This window comes from Phoenix dactylifera, chromosome 14, assembly GCF_009389715.1.
Source record: "Phoenix dactylifera cultivar Barhee BC4 chromosome 14, palm_55x_up_171113_PBpolish2nd_filt_p, whole genome shotgun sequence".
NCBI classification, from domain to species: Eukaryota; Viridiplantae; Streptophyta; class Magnoliopsida; order Arecales; family Arecaceae; genus Phoenix; species Phoenix dactylifera.
Genome location: NC_052405.1, coordinates 10,780,639 through 10,796,407, shown reverse-complemented (window position 1 = coordinate 10,796,407; position 15,769 = coordinate 10,780,639). Strand labels below are relative to the sequence as shown.

The following is a 15,769-nucleotide window of genomic DNA, read 5'->3' as shown; positions in this document are numbered from 1 at the left end:
ACCAAAATACTGGTCGTGGTGTGTGTATGCGTGTGAGAGAGAGAGGGTGGAAGAATTTGAGATGTTGCGGGAACTGATTTTATTAGTTGTTTTCATCGGTCGGAAATCCCGAGGCAGAGGGATGAATCACATAACGAAATGGTTTGGAAATTTCTTATCGAACTACATTTTGTTTCCTTGTTTATGGAGTTTAGCAATCTGAGGGGAAAATGGTTCTTTTTTATGTGCAAAAACATTCAAAAGGTGGGCCGATGAGTTTGTTTTTAATATTATTGCAGCTATTATTTTGATTAGAATATGGAATTTGAGACGTCTTGAAGATCTGGTCAATGATGGGTTTAATGGATATGGTTTGGGGAATATTATATTTCTTGAAGACAATGAGAAATCTTGAAAGGGAATTTTCTTGAAGAATTGTGCTGGCTGCTTTATTTTGACATTTTCTTTAAGGTATAGTTTGGGGTATCTTGTGGGAAGCTATTCTAAGATCAAAAGTTTCAGTAGTATATACAAACTTAGTATATAAAATTCGTACCCGAGTGGGTTTTAAGCCTATTTGCTAGGAAAGTTCCATTTTATTTTAGCCATAAATTAGCTGCTATTTGTTTTTTTAAATATCTTCTTTTTGAGGATAATGATGAGTGTGCCACTAAACACTTCATGGAAATGATGATTAAATGGCTGCGTTCTGAATGCATCCTTCACAAAAGTGTGGGTTTGTGCTGTAAAATTTGCTCTACTAGTCCTCTCAATACAAAACTTACATTTTTTAGGCAACAGCTCTTTGGGTGAAATAAGGTAACAGATAAAGGAAGGGAAACTGAGGCAAAATTCTTTTCTGTAATCTATTTTCAAGGTGGGAATGGAGAAACAGCAGAGTTTTCGTGTGGGTGCCTTGGAAAAAATTCAGAGTTTCCGGTTAGGGGCTATGGAGAAACAAAAAAGTTTTTGATTAGGTGTAACGGAGAAACAAAAGAGTGTTAGGAGGGGACCAATGGAGAAGCAACAGAGCTTTCATGAGAAGAAAAAGAAAGATGGTTTTAGGAAGCGAGGGGACACCCCACTCCATCTGGCTGCCAGGGCTGGCAATATGGTGCATGTTATGGAGATTCTTTTGGATTGTAACGATAGCCATTTGAAGGATTTGATTTCAAAGCAGAACCGGGATGGCGAGACGGCACTCTATGTTGCTGCGGAGATGGGGCACGTTGGGGTTGTTCGAGAAATATTGAGTGTCTTGGATGTTCACTCTGCTTCACTCAAGGCCACTAACAACTTTGATGCATTTCATATTGCTGCTAGGCATGGACACCTGGGTAAGCCTTATGATCTCAACTTTTTCAGTTTCCTGAAAGTAATCAACATGTGCTGCCACCTAATCAAAGTTTGAGATGCTGATGTTATTAATGCAGAATATCCTTCACGGAATTATTAGATTCGCTACCAGTTCAAGATAGTAGAACTTTAATCAGATGCACAATGCTCCCATTTTTTTATGGTAATTAAAGATAGAATTGTCTGGATTTTCATATATATGAATTTGGGAAGTTAACCCCATGTATCTCCATCTGTTCTTTTATTGATATAAGATATGTTGCTTCTAGCTTCAAAGCAGGCAATTCTATTGGTGTTCCTATACTTTGTGAAATTTGTACCCATACTATCTTTCTATTAGGGAAAATATTGAATTTCACAAATAAAGTAGTTGCTTAGAATGGAATGAGTGCCTTTACTAAAAGCTTCTGCTAGTGCTGTAAAGGTTGCCTTTTGCTGTTTTATAGTAGTGGGCTCGAACTTAATGACAGGCTTCCAAGAAAATAGAATCATAATCCTAAAATGAACTCATGCATTCTGCCATTCTTTTAGCCTGATTATAGTCATCAGGAACTTGTATATTGGCCTTTTCTTGAAATTAGATATTTGATTCTGCTTCTAGTTTCATGCATTCATCTGCTACTTCAACTCAGTTACTAATTTACTGTCTGTAACATCAGAAGAGTTATTATTGTAACAGCCTTTTCATTTTTTTTTTCCAGGATCATTTTTATAGTGTGTAATTATTGTCATATTAGAGAATCACTTAAAGGATTTGAGCTCCTCAATAAGTACGCAAGCAGTTTCGCAAACTCAAGAGAAATACTAATCCTTTATTCCATCATCTAGAATGAACAATTTATTTCTTGTCATTCTAGACTGAAATTTTTTTTATATCGATCACTTTATTTGGTTTATCATGCATTATTAGATTAGCCCCTATTCTTACTACCATTTTTGGGAGTTTTGGTATTTCGTATCATATCCCAGTCTGTAAAGTTTGATTATCACTATATAATATTGAGTTTTGCAGAAGTGCTGAAAGTGTTACTGCATTCTTTTCCTGCACTGGCCATGACAACCAACTCATCGAATGCTACAGCCTTGTACACAGCTGCCACTCAAGGCCATACCAATGTCGTCAATCTTCTGTTGGAAACAGATGCTGGCCTTGCCAAGATTGCCCGGAGCAATGGTAAAACTGTTTTGCATTCAGCAGTAAGGATGGGACATGTAGAAGTAGTGAAATCGCTTCTGAGAAGCGACCCAAGCTTAGGTTTGAGGACCGACAAGAAGGGGCAGACAGCAATTCACATGGCAGTTAAAGGACATAGAGTTGAGATAGTACTGGAACTGCTTAAAACCTATCCTTCAGCTGCCAGTTTGAAAGATAACAAAGGGAATACACCATTGCATATCGCGACTAGGAAAGGTCGTCATGAGGTAGGTAATAATATTTGCAATATGGCAAAATTCAGATTAGGATAATGGCATGATGTGATGGGTATATGACTGCTCTTTGATAGTAATCATGTTGAGCTTCAACTTTTCCCACTTTTACAGAACTGCATTCCTCTAAACTGACATGTTTTAGTGTTGAAGCCGCAGTTCTTATATATGACCACATAATTGGTTCTTTTGTACCTAAATGTTTCGCTCATGCAAGGAGTTCTCTGCTCACTAAATTCAATTTATGGGGTTTGAAGATATGTTCTTAGCTAATCATGGTTGAACTCAGATGTGTGTACTTGAGGTTTTACAGAGTAAGGAGAAAACCCCTCTTCTGGATGTTTGAATGAAAAATCATGATAGAATACATGGTAAGGAATGTTTTAGTATATGCTGTTAATTCAGCATACTTATTTTCAGGGTATTGATACTCAACTTTATTACATGATGCTGTAGTACATGTTAACTGCATCTTTTGTGAGGAGTGCTTTATTAATTCAGATTGAAACACCTAATCCATGACAGGTTCATTAATAACATTTTTTCAACTCTATTTGCATGAACTGTACTTCACAAACTGTTGTCCATGGAAACAACTGAGTGCCGTACACAAAAATATATGTTTGCAGTTGTATCTTATAAAGGTCATGTGCGAGTTTTAAGAGAAGTTTTATTTATTTATTTATTTATTTAGGTTTGTTTGGGGCCTCTTGGTTCTTAATTGTAATTTTAGGCTTATTTATCATAAATACTAAATCTAATGTTCAAACAAAATTATATTTATGGCCTCATATCATTTGAGTTAGTTGAGTTTGACATTTTATCTGATTAATCAACTTCGCAGATATGCTTGTCGCTAACATTAGATGTGTATATGCTGTCTTTCCTTGTGATGATATAATCCTCAATGGCAATTATAAATGCAGCATAAAATATGAAAAATATTAATTAAGGCATCGTGGAGGCTATGCTTATTCAGCTATCTTACTAATATATCCTTTTGTCGATACCTTTTGCTTTGGGAGTAACTTTAAATGACATTATTTGGTTTAACTCTAAATGTTTTATATTCTATTTTTTGTTTCAGTTTCTTTGATTTTATATATATATATATATATTAATGTTTTGATGCAACTCATGCATCTTTTAAGCAGGAAAATTATGTTATATTGTGGGAAATTCTTGGATCTAGGATGTAAATATGGCATGTTGTCTTTATATTGTTGATACTAGGAATGTATCAACATGGAGCGACAGAAAGATATCAAAAGTACACGTAGATATGCCAGAAGAAATTATTTATTTAGAGAACTTGTTTCAGTTTTTAAAGATTTACAATCTGAAAGGACTAGCTTCAGAGCTTTACTGTGTAAACCTATGTCTTGAAAATTTAATGTACATTTAAATTTGATGGACATATTTTAAGCCATGAGCTTGCAAATATGTCAGTCTTTTTATTGTTACAGACATCATTAAGATGTATATGACACAGCAGGTTAACAACTCCAAAATAACATCAAACAAGATCCCCAAAGACAAAATCTGATTTGATCAAGTCTTGCATGTAGTATATATTAGCTACTTTAATATGTTCACTCTGTGCTGTTATGCATCATTGCATACTGGATAAAAGCCAAAAAAAGGAAAAAAAACTGGCACCAGCTAATACAAGGACCACCAAATTGATATATGACCATACTATGTGCCTGATTGTATCATAATGGTGAATAGTAAATCTCACACGATATGGTAAGATGTGCAAAACAATTTCCTCTATAAAAACTCTCCTACAAACCTGTCATGTCAGCTGGCTTCACCTGAGCTGCAATTTGATTGGGGGAGATACATCTCAGCTATTATTTGTATGTTGCATCAACACTTGTGCGGTAATGGCGTCTCTGTTTCCTAGATAACCTAAGAACACAAAGATAAAATGGAGGCTTGTCATAGACTCTGTCTGTAGGCTTTTTCATTTCCCCCCTTCCTTTCTTCCATAGCTCCACAGGCATCTTCCCCTATGATGACCTTAATGAGCAAAGTCTAAATTCCCCTCAATTCCTTACATAATCACAAGGTTTCTCATATAAAAGAAGTGGCAAATAGACCTGCCTGCTGATTGTCTCACTAAGAAGGGGAGAGTAGTGGACTATCACGAAATTTGGGATTCTGACTTCATCATGCAAATGTTGTAATTTGTATATGCTTATGTAATTATTGCTCCTATGAGCATGCATTATATCCAGGTTCTAAGGATTGTCCATCCAAAAGGTGAAAAACTGGGGAAAACTTCCAGTACGAAGAAGGCAAACACATCTCTAGAAACTAGGACAAATAAATAACTTCTCCTATCATAATTCCTTATCAGTGTCTTATATTATGTTTACGGTGCAGTACTGCCTTTCCTTTCCTTTTCGTTTTCTTTTTTTTTTGGCCTTATCTACTGAAATTTGTTTCTTTTTCTTTTTAATGCAGATAATGCAGGCTTTGTTATCAGTTGCTGGAATCAAAGTCAATGCAGTTAACAGAGCTGGAGAGACAGCTCTTAGTATTGCTGAAAAATCTTGTGACGGAAAAATCAGAGTGTACCTAAAAGAAGTTGGTGCGGTGGCTGCAAAGCAGCATCCAAACCCCCCTAATGCTGTGAAGCAACTTAAACAAATTAAACATGAAGTCCACTTTCAACTCCTACAAACCCGTCAAACTGAAATGAGGGTTCAGAACATCAAGAAGAGACTGCGGAAGTTACACATAGGGGGGCTCAATAATGCCATCAATTCAAACACAGTGGTGGCAGTGCTCATTGCCACAGTGGCCTTTGCAGCCATATTCACTGTGCCGGGCCAGTATGTGGAGACCCCAATGGATGGCTTAACTCTTGGCCAAGCCTATGTAGCAAAGAATGCAGCATTTACCATTTTCTTGGTATTTGACTCCTTGGCCCTCTTCATTTCTCTGGCTGTCGTTGTGGTGCAAACCTCCCTGATTGTTATTGAGGAGAAGGCAAAGAGGCTCATGGTATGTGTGATCAACAAGCTGATGTGGCTTGCTTGTCTCTTCATCTCTGCTTCCTTTATGTCCCTCTGTTTTGTTGTGGTTGGCCGCCAGGGGTATTGGCTGGCTTGGACTGCCACAGTAATTGGTGCTTTGATCATGCTGACCACCTTGGGGTCCATGTCCTATTGTATGATCATTCACCGAATTGAACGAAATAACTTGAGGAATATAAGGAGGGCCTCTGGGAGGAGGACCCTCTCATGGTCTATGTCAGTGGCATCAGAAACAGAGCTGCTGAAGAATGAGTACAAGATGTATGCACTTTAGACTATGCATGCAATATATTTTAGTTCATCAACTGAAAATCTTGGAAACAAGCCAATGCTTCTTCTACATCCTTGTATATATTCACTCAAAAGATACATCCTTGTGTTATATATTTCTGATGCTACCATGTAACATATTACACCATTTTAATGAGAAATTCTGCATGAAAAGTTTCAGATTATACGCTACATTTTTTTTTTGATGGTTTGTTAAAAACTATACCATCTAAACAAAGAAGCCTATTCTTGCTGAGACAAGATACTCTCTAAATTTATGCTGTGACATCTATTTATACAAGCAGGTGCCTTGGAGATACCCTAAAATGGGGTCAATTTTCTGCTATCTTGTTATATGTATGTGTGTATGTTTACATTCTCTATTTAAAAGTAGGAATGACAGCAAGTTGGTAGAGCTTGGACTTGTGTCTCGCAATCTCACTGAGAGAAACAAAAATAGCACTTCATGATTTTTTTTGAAAAAAATTATTCGTCCTCGTCCATCTTTGCTTCCCCTGATAGCATTGGCTAAATCTTGCAACCATCTGTTACCATTGCATACCGACAAGTGCATTGAGATGCAGGGAGATGTTTGGTTGGTGCATGTTGAAATTACCATTTGTTCCAAAAACTTAAGCTGATAGGATGAGATAAATGTATTTATATATTTTATATTTTCTTACACGCTTTCTCACTTGTGGGCCCGATATTTCTTTTAATGAGCGAGCCCAACATGTAAATTTTTTTTAATAATGGGGTTAAAGAGTTCGGAAACAGGATTCGAACTCAGGACCTCTGCTCTAATACCATGTTGAAATTACCATTTGTCCCAAAAGTTTAAGCTAATAGGATGAGGTAGACTTATTTATATATTTTATATTTTCTTACAGTGCGTGATATTGCCGAGTTCTAGTGATGACTACCATACCTCAGAACATCCTTCAGTTTAGGCAAAGATCAGTGGTGCGAAAGGTCTGAAAGGCAGGATGTTAAAGATATCAAATGTGTAGATTAGTTGTCCATAGAAGAAAATTGGCAAACTGTGGTGTTGAGCACTCTTTTGATCTCTCTTTCTCTTCTTACATTATGGGTGTTTTTGTCTTCCATCCTTGTTCCATTTATTTAATCTGAGTGCTTCTCATCTTAATTACTTTCTGGGTTAACTTGTTATCTGAGACTCTGTAAACGCTTAATTTCATTTTTTTAGCCTGAATGGAAAAAATATTCCATAGTTCATAACTTATGTGTCAGTTTTCTTGTATGTTCTAAGAAAACTGGTGGGAAAATTTAAGGACATAAAGATAGAACCTTGTCTAAATGGATGTATGGAAATACAATTTCTTGTGCATATTGTCTAAAAGGCTACTCTATCAAACATCTTCATTACACCATATTGTCATGAGGGATCAAAATCCATCATCAATTTAGAATCAAACGGTTGTTGATCATCGATAGTACTCACCCCATGGAACATGCATATCAATCCTTCCATCATGCGATCCCTGTCCTCCATCACGGGACCACCACCAGTGCGGCACACACAATCATCAGCGCACCCCAGCCGCATCAGAAGCTCATCCGTAGATGAACGGCTCCGATTCCAGACAAACAGTAAAGCCGTATGGATAAAGTTTTTTTTCTCAAAATATTGCAAGTCCCCCAATAATTCCCCGACAAGTCACAAACCCGGTTTTCTTGTTTTTTATGTACAAGAGAGCCCGGTCGACAGGTGCTGACGGGATCTTCGGGGAAGCGTAGCAGGGGTGTTTGTTCTTTTTCCAACCGTCTCCACTATAAAATGGAGGCGACGGAGGACATCGCCTTCTCTCTCTCTCTCTCTCTCTCTCCTTCCTTTTTGCTTTTCTCCGTTATGATGATGTTTTCGGGTGGCTTCCACTCCGACTCCCCGCCACTTCTCCAGTTCCCCTAATGCCCTACGGGCGGACCGATTCCTCTCGTCCACTTCCTGTGAGTTACCCCCAAATCCCCCCCCCTTTCTCTCGCCATTCTTCTTTCGTTTGTCTGGATTCTTGATTCTTGGTTCGATCCGTGTTTTCTTCGTTTGTTTTGGTGGATTTGAGCTGGGAGATGGATTTCTAGGCAAGTGGATTGATGGAGCGTTGGTTCTTTTACTGTTGTTTTCTTCTTGTTATTTTGTTTTGATGATTTGGAAGTTGTGGGGTTGATGGATTGGTTCTGGGTGTTGGTGTAGGGTTTCTCTCAGTTTGGTGGGGCTATGGGGTGGAACCCTTGTTGAGGGTTTCTTTTGAGGGTTAGGGCTTTGGGAGTTCTTTTCGTTGGGAATCGGTTTTTTGTGTAAGTGGGTTGTAATTACATTTGTATGTTGTTTAGTTGAATGATGAGTCGAGTGTTGATGCATGGATCTGGACTCCGGTGGCTGCTTTTTTTTTTCCTGATTTGTAAGAATTTGAAGAAGAATGACATTGAGCGAGTCCTGGGTGATTACTAATGAGGTTTTATGGAGTGAGTAAAGAAATTATTTATTTTTTTCATGGCATTTCTGTGGGAGTGGTCTTTGATTGGTTATCTTGCATGGTAGTTTAATCGTCTGCTATGTGGTAGAGATATTGGCGGACGTATGGGGATAACGAGATGGGTGTATCATGCTTATTTGGCAGTTGGGTCATGCTAATAGGACTCAAGATCGAGTGAGATGCCAAAAGATTCATGGCGGTCGCTTGAAAGGAAGTGACTTTTAGGTGATTTTCTAGTGTTAAATTATGATTGACTTTTCTACGGGACTGTGACCTAGAGTATTAGATTATCTATATGGAAATTTGTTCCATTAGGGAAGATTTATGGATTTTTGAATTGCTGCTTTTAGATCTTACAAGCCAAATATGGTAATCCTCACGTGATAATCTCTTCTTTCACCAATTCCATCCAATCGTTTGATCTTGAAGCCAAAAGCCAAAACCAGCATGTCTGAAATTCTTCAGACTGTGATATTAGGTCTCTTGTCTGATATGACCTGTGGATTCTCATCTATGAGCTACTAGAACTTATGAAGGTTTTTGTCTGTACAGTTCACCTTTACCCTAGGTAAATATGAAATTCAAGCTAAACTAATGAATATTCTAATGTACGTAGGATAATTGCTTCATGAGTTGCTTTTGCCTGACGAGGTTAGTCCTCAAGCTTTTTCTATGATTTGGAGCACAATATCTAAGACCTGGGTCCTAGATTTGAAAAGCTAAAAGTTACATGAGTGGAATAGCCAAAAAAATATTGATTAATTACAAAAAAGTTTTTCATCATAATCAAATGGTATTCTGGGTATCAGGCTGCTTCACTTTTTACTGTTTCACTTTGTGGTACTGTAAGGGTGGATGTGGCCTTAATGCTTGCATCCTTATCGGCATCATCTAACATTTGAACCTCCATGATTACTGACTTGATAACTGTCACTATAATTCTTGGCTTTCAGTTGCCTTTGCTGAGCAAATAAATCAACCATGCCCGACTTTAGGGACAAGAAGGTGTAGTGAAGGAGTTAGCGATCTATGACTCAAAATTGTGATCATTATCTTATGTAAAGTTCAACCTTGATAAATGATCTCCTTCATTGGATTTATGTTCTCGAGGGTGCTCTGTGATAGGCAGTAGATAGCCCACGCCAAGATAAGGTGCAAAACCTTGTAATCTTTATTATCACAGAGAGAGAGAGAGGGAGATAAAACTCATTTACAAGAACGAACTCAAGTTTCAGTTTTGGTGACAAAAAGGAGTCTTAAACTCTTGTCAATCGTTATCACTTTCCCTGTCATGTCAACAAAAGCTTCAGCCTTCTTGCTTCTTTCTTGGCTTGCTTGAATTTATCAAAAATTATAAGCCATTAATGACATTCTTCCATCATAACTCTACTTGGAGGAAATGATTTGCACAAACTTGACACAGAACATTGGGTGATTTATATCATAGTGTAAATGGAGATAGTATGAAAACAAAGGAAAAAAAAATAAGAGGAAAAAGAAGAGAAATGGGTTGTGAAATCAACCTCAAGAATACAATGATTCACTTCAAAGTAAGCATCAAGCATATGCCACAAGGTTGTTAAAAAATCAGTCTTATGGTGACACAGAAGTTTAAAAAGAGGGATTTGATGAAAGGTTGTAACCCATAATGTAGGTTGTTGATCTTTCATGAGGAGGGGACTGAAGAAGGGCTTCTGGAGGATGTTATCTTTTGTATGGAGGTCTTATTCTTTCTGATGGATCAGATGGTTATAAAATGGTGGTACCTGATAAGGATGTTATCTTTTTCTATCAAAAAAAACATAATATATATTCATAAGGGAACTGTCTTTTTAATTCATGCATTCCACGTGTTCCTGTCACTGTAGACATGTATCATGAAGATACATTTTTCAAGTGTACATTTGTTATAGAAAAGAGACTTCTTTTATATTCCCTTCAGTATCTTCACTGTTTGTACCTCACTCAAGAGCACAGGAAGGTCATTTATGCGCAATTGTCTCAAGACACTGCCCAAGGAACTTCTTCCATATTATAGCGGACATGGATTATAAGCTCATTTAAAGTTGCACCATTTAGTGGCCCATTGTAATGTTTTGTAATCCTAGAAGGACTCTTGACCAATTGATGATGATCATGGGGATCGTAGAACATACTGATTCAGTAAGAGATGCCTTATCAACTTAAAATGCCACCACATAAAAACTAGTTATGATGCTTGGCTCCTAAATCATGCCAGAGACACCAATATACAGGTTGTTTAGTGCTCTCTAAAATTTATCTTATCTCAAAAGTTACAATAAAACCAGACCAATCATCTGGCTAATGTATAATTTATGCTAAACCTAATATAGAGCAAATGAGTGATGCATCTAATACTAGGAAGCATACTCCCAAACGTATGGAGGTTGTCTAAGTGTAAGACACCACCTAACCAGTTCAATAGGCTCAACTAATTTGGCAGGAATTGATTCTTTTGTTAACTGTCTGAGTGCAGAATTTCTATCAATCTTAGTATAGGACAAGTTAACCATGAAAAAGCCATATATCTCCTTTAAAATCCTACATTGCGGAAAAAGAAAGAGTAAAACACAACTGGCTGCCCGAGAAGATACCCTAAATGTATGCTCTCATGCTTGCAAAGAATGCATAAAATATAATTAAGAGTGTTAGCCTGCCACTTAGTTGCTTTAAGCTATTCGGTTTTGCCTGGGGTGCTCCTTATCATCTGTTGACAGTCAATGCTGTGCTAGCATTGGTTTGATTTCTTGCTATGCATGTATGATGAGAAGGGCACTGAATCAACATGAGCTGCAACCTGCAACTTTACAAGCAGAGAATACCTTTTGTAGTGTGGTGTCTACAGATGTGGTGGATGCTCTGCATTGTTAATCTTTTAAAATCTACTTTATGAGCAACATCTTGTGATGCAGTTTTGAACAAATTGAACTTTCTGTGTGTGCTCTGAAATTTGATATGAGCGAGACTTTCACTGATTTTGACAGGGATTTTCTGCCATGGCTGATACACAGTCTGTTGCTACACTCATCGAATCTACAACATCGAAAATACAGCAACTGCAGCACGCTTTTGCTGAACTTGAAAGCCATAGTGCCATATCTTTGAACTTGAAATGGAAAGAGCTTGAAGTACACTTTCATGGGCTTGAGAATTCACTAAAGAAAAGATTTCATGCATTGGAAGACCAGGAAAAGGACTATGTAAGTAAGGTCACAGAGGCCCAAGAGATGCTGGAGAAGCGGGAAGCAGTGGTTGTGGCCAAGGAACTTACTTTGTTGGAGCGGCTGCAGGAGAAAAGAGATGCTGCCTTGTTTGCTATATTTGAGAAGCAAAAATGTGCTCCTTCAGAGCCCATCATTAATGGCATGAGTAGTGGTGTGCCTGATTCTGTTGTTGAAGAAAATTTAGATGTTAAGGTTGTCAAATCTTTCTCTGAAGATGTGAATCCTGCTGAAAATGGCAATGCAGATGCCAAGCCTCATTCTGAGTTAATGAAATTGTGTGAAGAAATGGATGCAGAAGGACTCCAGAAGTTCATTTCAGATAATCGTAAGAACCTCAGTTCCATACGTGAGGAAATCCCAAGTGCATTAAAAAGTGCAGCCAACCCTTTCAGTCTGGTTTTGGATTCCCTAAAAGATTTTTACTCTGGAGAGATTTTAGGATTAGATGGGAAGAAGGATGGGAATCTTTTGGGCCTACGTAGGACTTGTCTCATGCTAATGGAGTCTCTTGAGCAACTGCAGGCAGATTCTGTATTGGTTTCCCTCTCTAATAATCAAATGCTGACATTAGAAATTAGAGAACGAGCAAAGGTGATTGCTACAGAATGGAAACCAAAGTTGAATGATCTTGACGTTGATGCAAGCAGTGGGAACTCATTGGAAGCTCACGCATTTCTCCAGCTTTTGGCTACTTTTGGAATTGCTTCTGAATTTGATCGAGATGAAATATGCAAACTGATCCCAGCAGTCACCCGGCGCCGTCAAGCGGTTGATCTATGTCGTTCACTTGGGTTGTCACATAAAATGCCAGGTTGCCCATTCTTTTGTTTAGCCTTCCATATTTCTCATCTCAAAACTAGAAATTTAAGCATCATTGCTTATTTCTCCTCTGCCCTATCGTACACTTGGTATAATAATGCTGGTTATATATGCTGCATCACAGTTATGATAGATTTAGTTTGGTGAACTGCAAATATCATTTCTAGGATATGGCTAGCCTGACAGTAAGCTGTAACTAGATCTTCCTAAGGCTATCCTTGCACGAGCACAGTATCTTGTACCATCATTCTGACCCTGACTTGCTTTAAGGTGCTTCGTAGCCCACACATGTTCTACATTGGTACTGTAGTATAATATGTCTATTCCGGAATATTGTTGTCTAGCTTTTCTTTGTAGTGATTGTGAACACTTTGCATGCATGTCACACTCCCTGTGGTTTTGCAAAGAAGTCTTCGGGATGCATAAACATGTCGTAGACAATAATCAACCATCATCCAATTTATATTTAGGTAACCTGTCGCGACAGTTTTAACAGGGGTACATATGCAGATAGGAGTCGTTATCTTCAATAACATTTCGTAGTAGTTCATTTAATTCCATTGCAGGAAAAAGACAAGGCCAGTATAACATCAAGACCTTCTTCCATACTGTTTTTATTTCTTGTCTAACCAGATTTATTGATTCCTTAGGTGTGATCGAAGTGCTTTTGAATAGTGGAAGGCAAATTGAGGCTGTTAATTTGGCATATGCATTTGAGCTAACAGAGCAATATGCACCTGTGCCATTACTGAAAGCATATTTGAAGGAAGCAAGGAAGGTGTCACAAATCAAAGCTGGAAATATGTCTCCTGGTGCACAGGTGGGTTTTCTGTTTGCTGGCTCGTTACAGTATTATTTTTGTATGAATTATTTTAACAACTTTTGAATTCTTATAACTCAAGCAAGTTCTGGAGGGAGGTCTTGCAAGTTTTGAAGTGCAGGTAGAAGTGGAAATAATTTTCTGAGGCCAACTGATGGTAGGATTTCATATACGTGAGGGGTCATAATATCTTTATACTTGGAAGTTTGTGTTTAAGTTTGGAAGGTGACTGAGTTAATGAATCCAAATGCTGGGACAAAACTTTCTGTTTATGTCATAATAGCTAACGGTGGATGATTATTCAGAGAATAGTGAATTAGGTTAGAAACTCGTGCTAGGTGTAGGGCCACTAGAATTTACCTGAGAAAGGTATGATTGAAGTGTGGTGCATTGGAGTCACCTCACTTATCTGTTAATGTTTCATTTCTGGACTGTGGTAGTAGCGCTTAGACAATCGTTATTCTTTCTTGCAACATACAGATTTTACTTGGGACCTGCTACACCATTTGTTAAACTGAAAATATCAGCACTCTCTTGTGCTTGATACTTAATCAGCTGATGCATGAAAGTACCAAATGGATGTGGGTGCATCCTTCTTTGGAGTTTGTGTTATTTGGACTTATCTGGAAATCTAAGCGGGAAACTAGTTCGAATGGTCTTACTTCTATATAGAAGCACTATTATTGGGTTAAGTCTTGACAGAGGGATGACCTTACTGAAGTGCAAAATTTCTTGTTTGCATGTGAGGTAGCTTGTTGCCAAGTAACCATATGTGAAAGAAGGCATCTGTTTTTGCTGTCGGAAGGTATATTTTACTGCATATAAGATATGTGTCATGAATATTTCAAAGCATCAACGGGGTTGCAAGGGTTCCTGATTCCCTAAAAATAACATTTTCATGTCTACTCATGCTAAGAGAGGGAAAGGAAGATAACCAGTTTTTGACTTTGGGTAATCTTGGAACCTTAATTAAGGTTTCGGTGCATGTAAATATGTGCACTTAGGGAACAATTGGAAATGCATCAAGAGATTTTAGAGCTCTTCTGATTTTAAAAACGTGCAACTTGCGCATTTTTTCTTTTATATGTCATGTTCGTAAGTTGTGCTGAGTGTTAGTAGAATAGAAAACCAATCATGTTGGTTTTCTGTGAATGCTGTTTACTTTAAAAGTTATCCAGATCAGGGTTATAGGATAATCAAACTACGATAACCTCATGTTGTAGGAATACTATGTGACGATTTATTGTTACTTTGACACTGGATTGACCCTCTTTCATATTTCAGAATGAAACAAATGAACGTGAGCTTTCTGCCCTTAAAGCTATCATGAAGTGTATTGAGGAGCACAAGCTTGAGGAGCAATACCCAACCGATCCACTTCAGAAAAGAATACTCCAGCTAGAGAAGGCTAAGGCTGACAAGAGGAGAGCTGCTGAAGGTGCAAAGCCACAGTCGAAGAGGCCCCGTGCCAATGGCACTACTTACGCTCCTCGTGTGACCAGCATTCCAGACAAGAGCTTCTATCGAGCGCCCCCTGAGAGATACCCATATCCATATGACAGGCAGTATGTGTATCCAGCTGAAACCCATCATCCTGCACTGATGGGTTCTGCTCCCTATACCATATCTCCGACTCATACAACGTACTATGGAAATGGCTACCAGGTCCAGTACCAGACCGCTTATTTACACTAAATGGAGAAGGTGCTGGTGTTCATGATCTTTCCTAACTGCTAGCTTTTAACCCATCGGGTGCTGCAATGTATGGATTAACTGAAGTCTTTAAGTAGCTCAAAAGTAGTCTGTTCCTTGTGTTAATAAGTGTTTGTCCGTTGTGAGTTGTGAAAAGCCTACGTTCTTAGCCTTCTGGCTGATGACATTTTTCTTCTGATGTTTAGTTGTGACTTACTTATATCTTATGTTCTATTCCCGGTGGTTCCAAGATTGTGTGCGCTTTGTTTCTCACTGAACTGTTGGCTTGCCGCATGCTGTTCGAAAGACTTGATTTCAGCTGGGGCACAATTTTGATTCTGACCTTTGTGTCTAATGGTTCTCATGAAATATTTTTGGTACACTGTTGATGGCATGGAATTATCTGCAGACAATTTTCTAGCATCTTGATTGTGTTTGGCATTTGACTAAACTATCATGGAGAGGCTATAAACTGCCATAAATGACATATCTAGTTCTACTGGAATTGAAGAGCTCTCAGTTAATGGACGGGTGAGTGGTTTTTATTGAATCAGAACCTGCCATCCATACTGTATAAGATGCAGTATGGATAGATTTGCACAGAAGATTTGATATGGG

At 38.1% G+C, this 15,769-nt stretch overlaps 1 protein-coding gene and 1 pseudogene across 1 annotated transcript; both read left to right on the top strand.

The window, feature by feature from the left end:
- Positions 1-6,240, top strand: LOC103715232 (annotated as a pseudogene).
- Positions 6,241-7,876: 1,636 nt separating this feature from the next.
- On the top strand, positions 7,877-15,404 carry LOC103715240 (FRIGIDA-like protein 3). The gene is made up of 4 exons (XM_008802811.4): positions 7,877-8,048; positions 11,581-12,631; positions 13,290-13,459; positions 14,744-15,404. The coding sequence occupies exons 1-4, from the start codon at positions 8,010-8,012 to the stop codon at positions 15,152-15,154; spliced, it is 1,671 nt and encodes a 556-aa protein (XP_008801033.2). The 5' UTR covers positions 7,877-8,009; the 3' UTR covers positions 15,155-15,404.
- Positions 15,405-15,769: the final 365 nt, after the last annotated feature.

Bases quoted from the DNA above. Each gene is read 5' to 3' on its own strand.
- LOC103715240 (XM_008802811.4), top strand. From the start codon at position 8,010: ATGCCCTACGGGCGGACCGATTCCTCTCGTCCACTTCCT. The intron at 12,632-13,289 runs GTTGCCCATTCT...TTGATTCCTTAG, and splicing joins GTTGTCACATAAAATGCCAG to GTGTGATCGAAGTGCTTTTG. The intron at 13,460-14,743 runs GTGGGTTTTCTG...TTCATATTTCAG, and splicing joins ATATGTCTCCTGGTGCACAG to AATGAAACAAATGAACGTGA.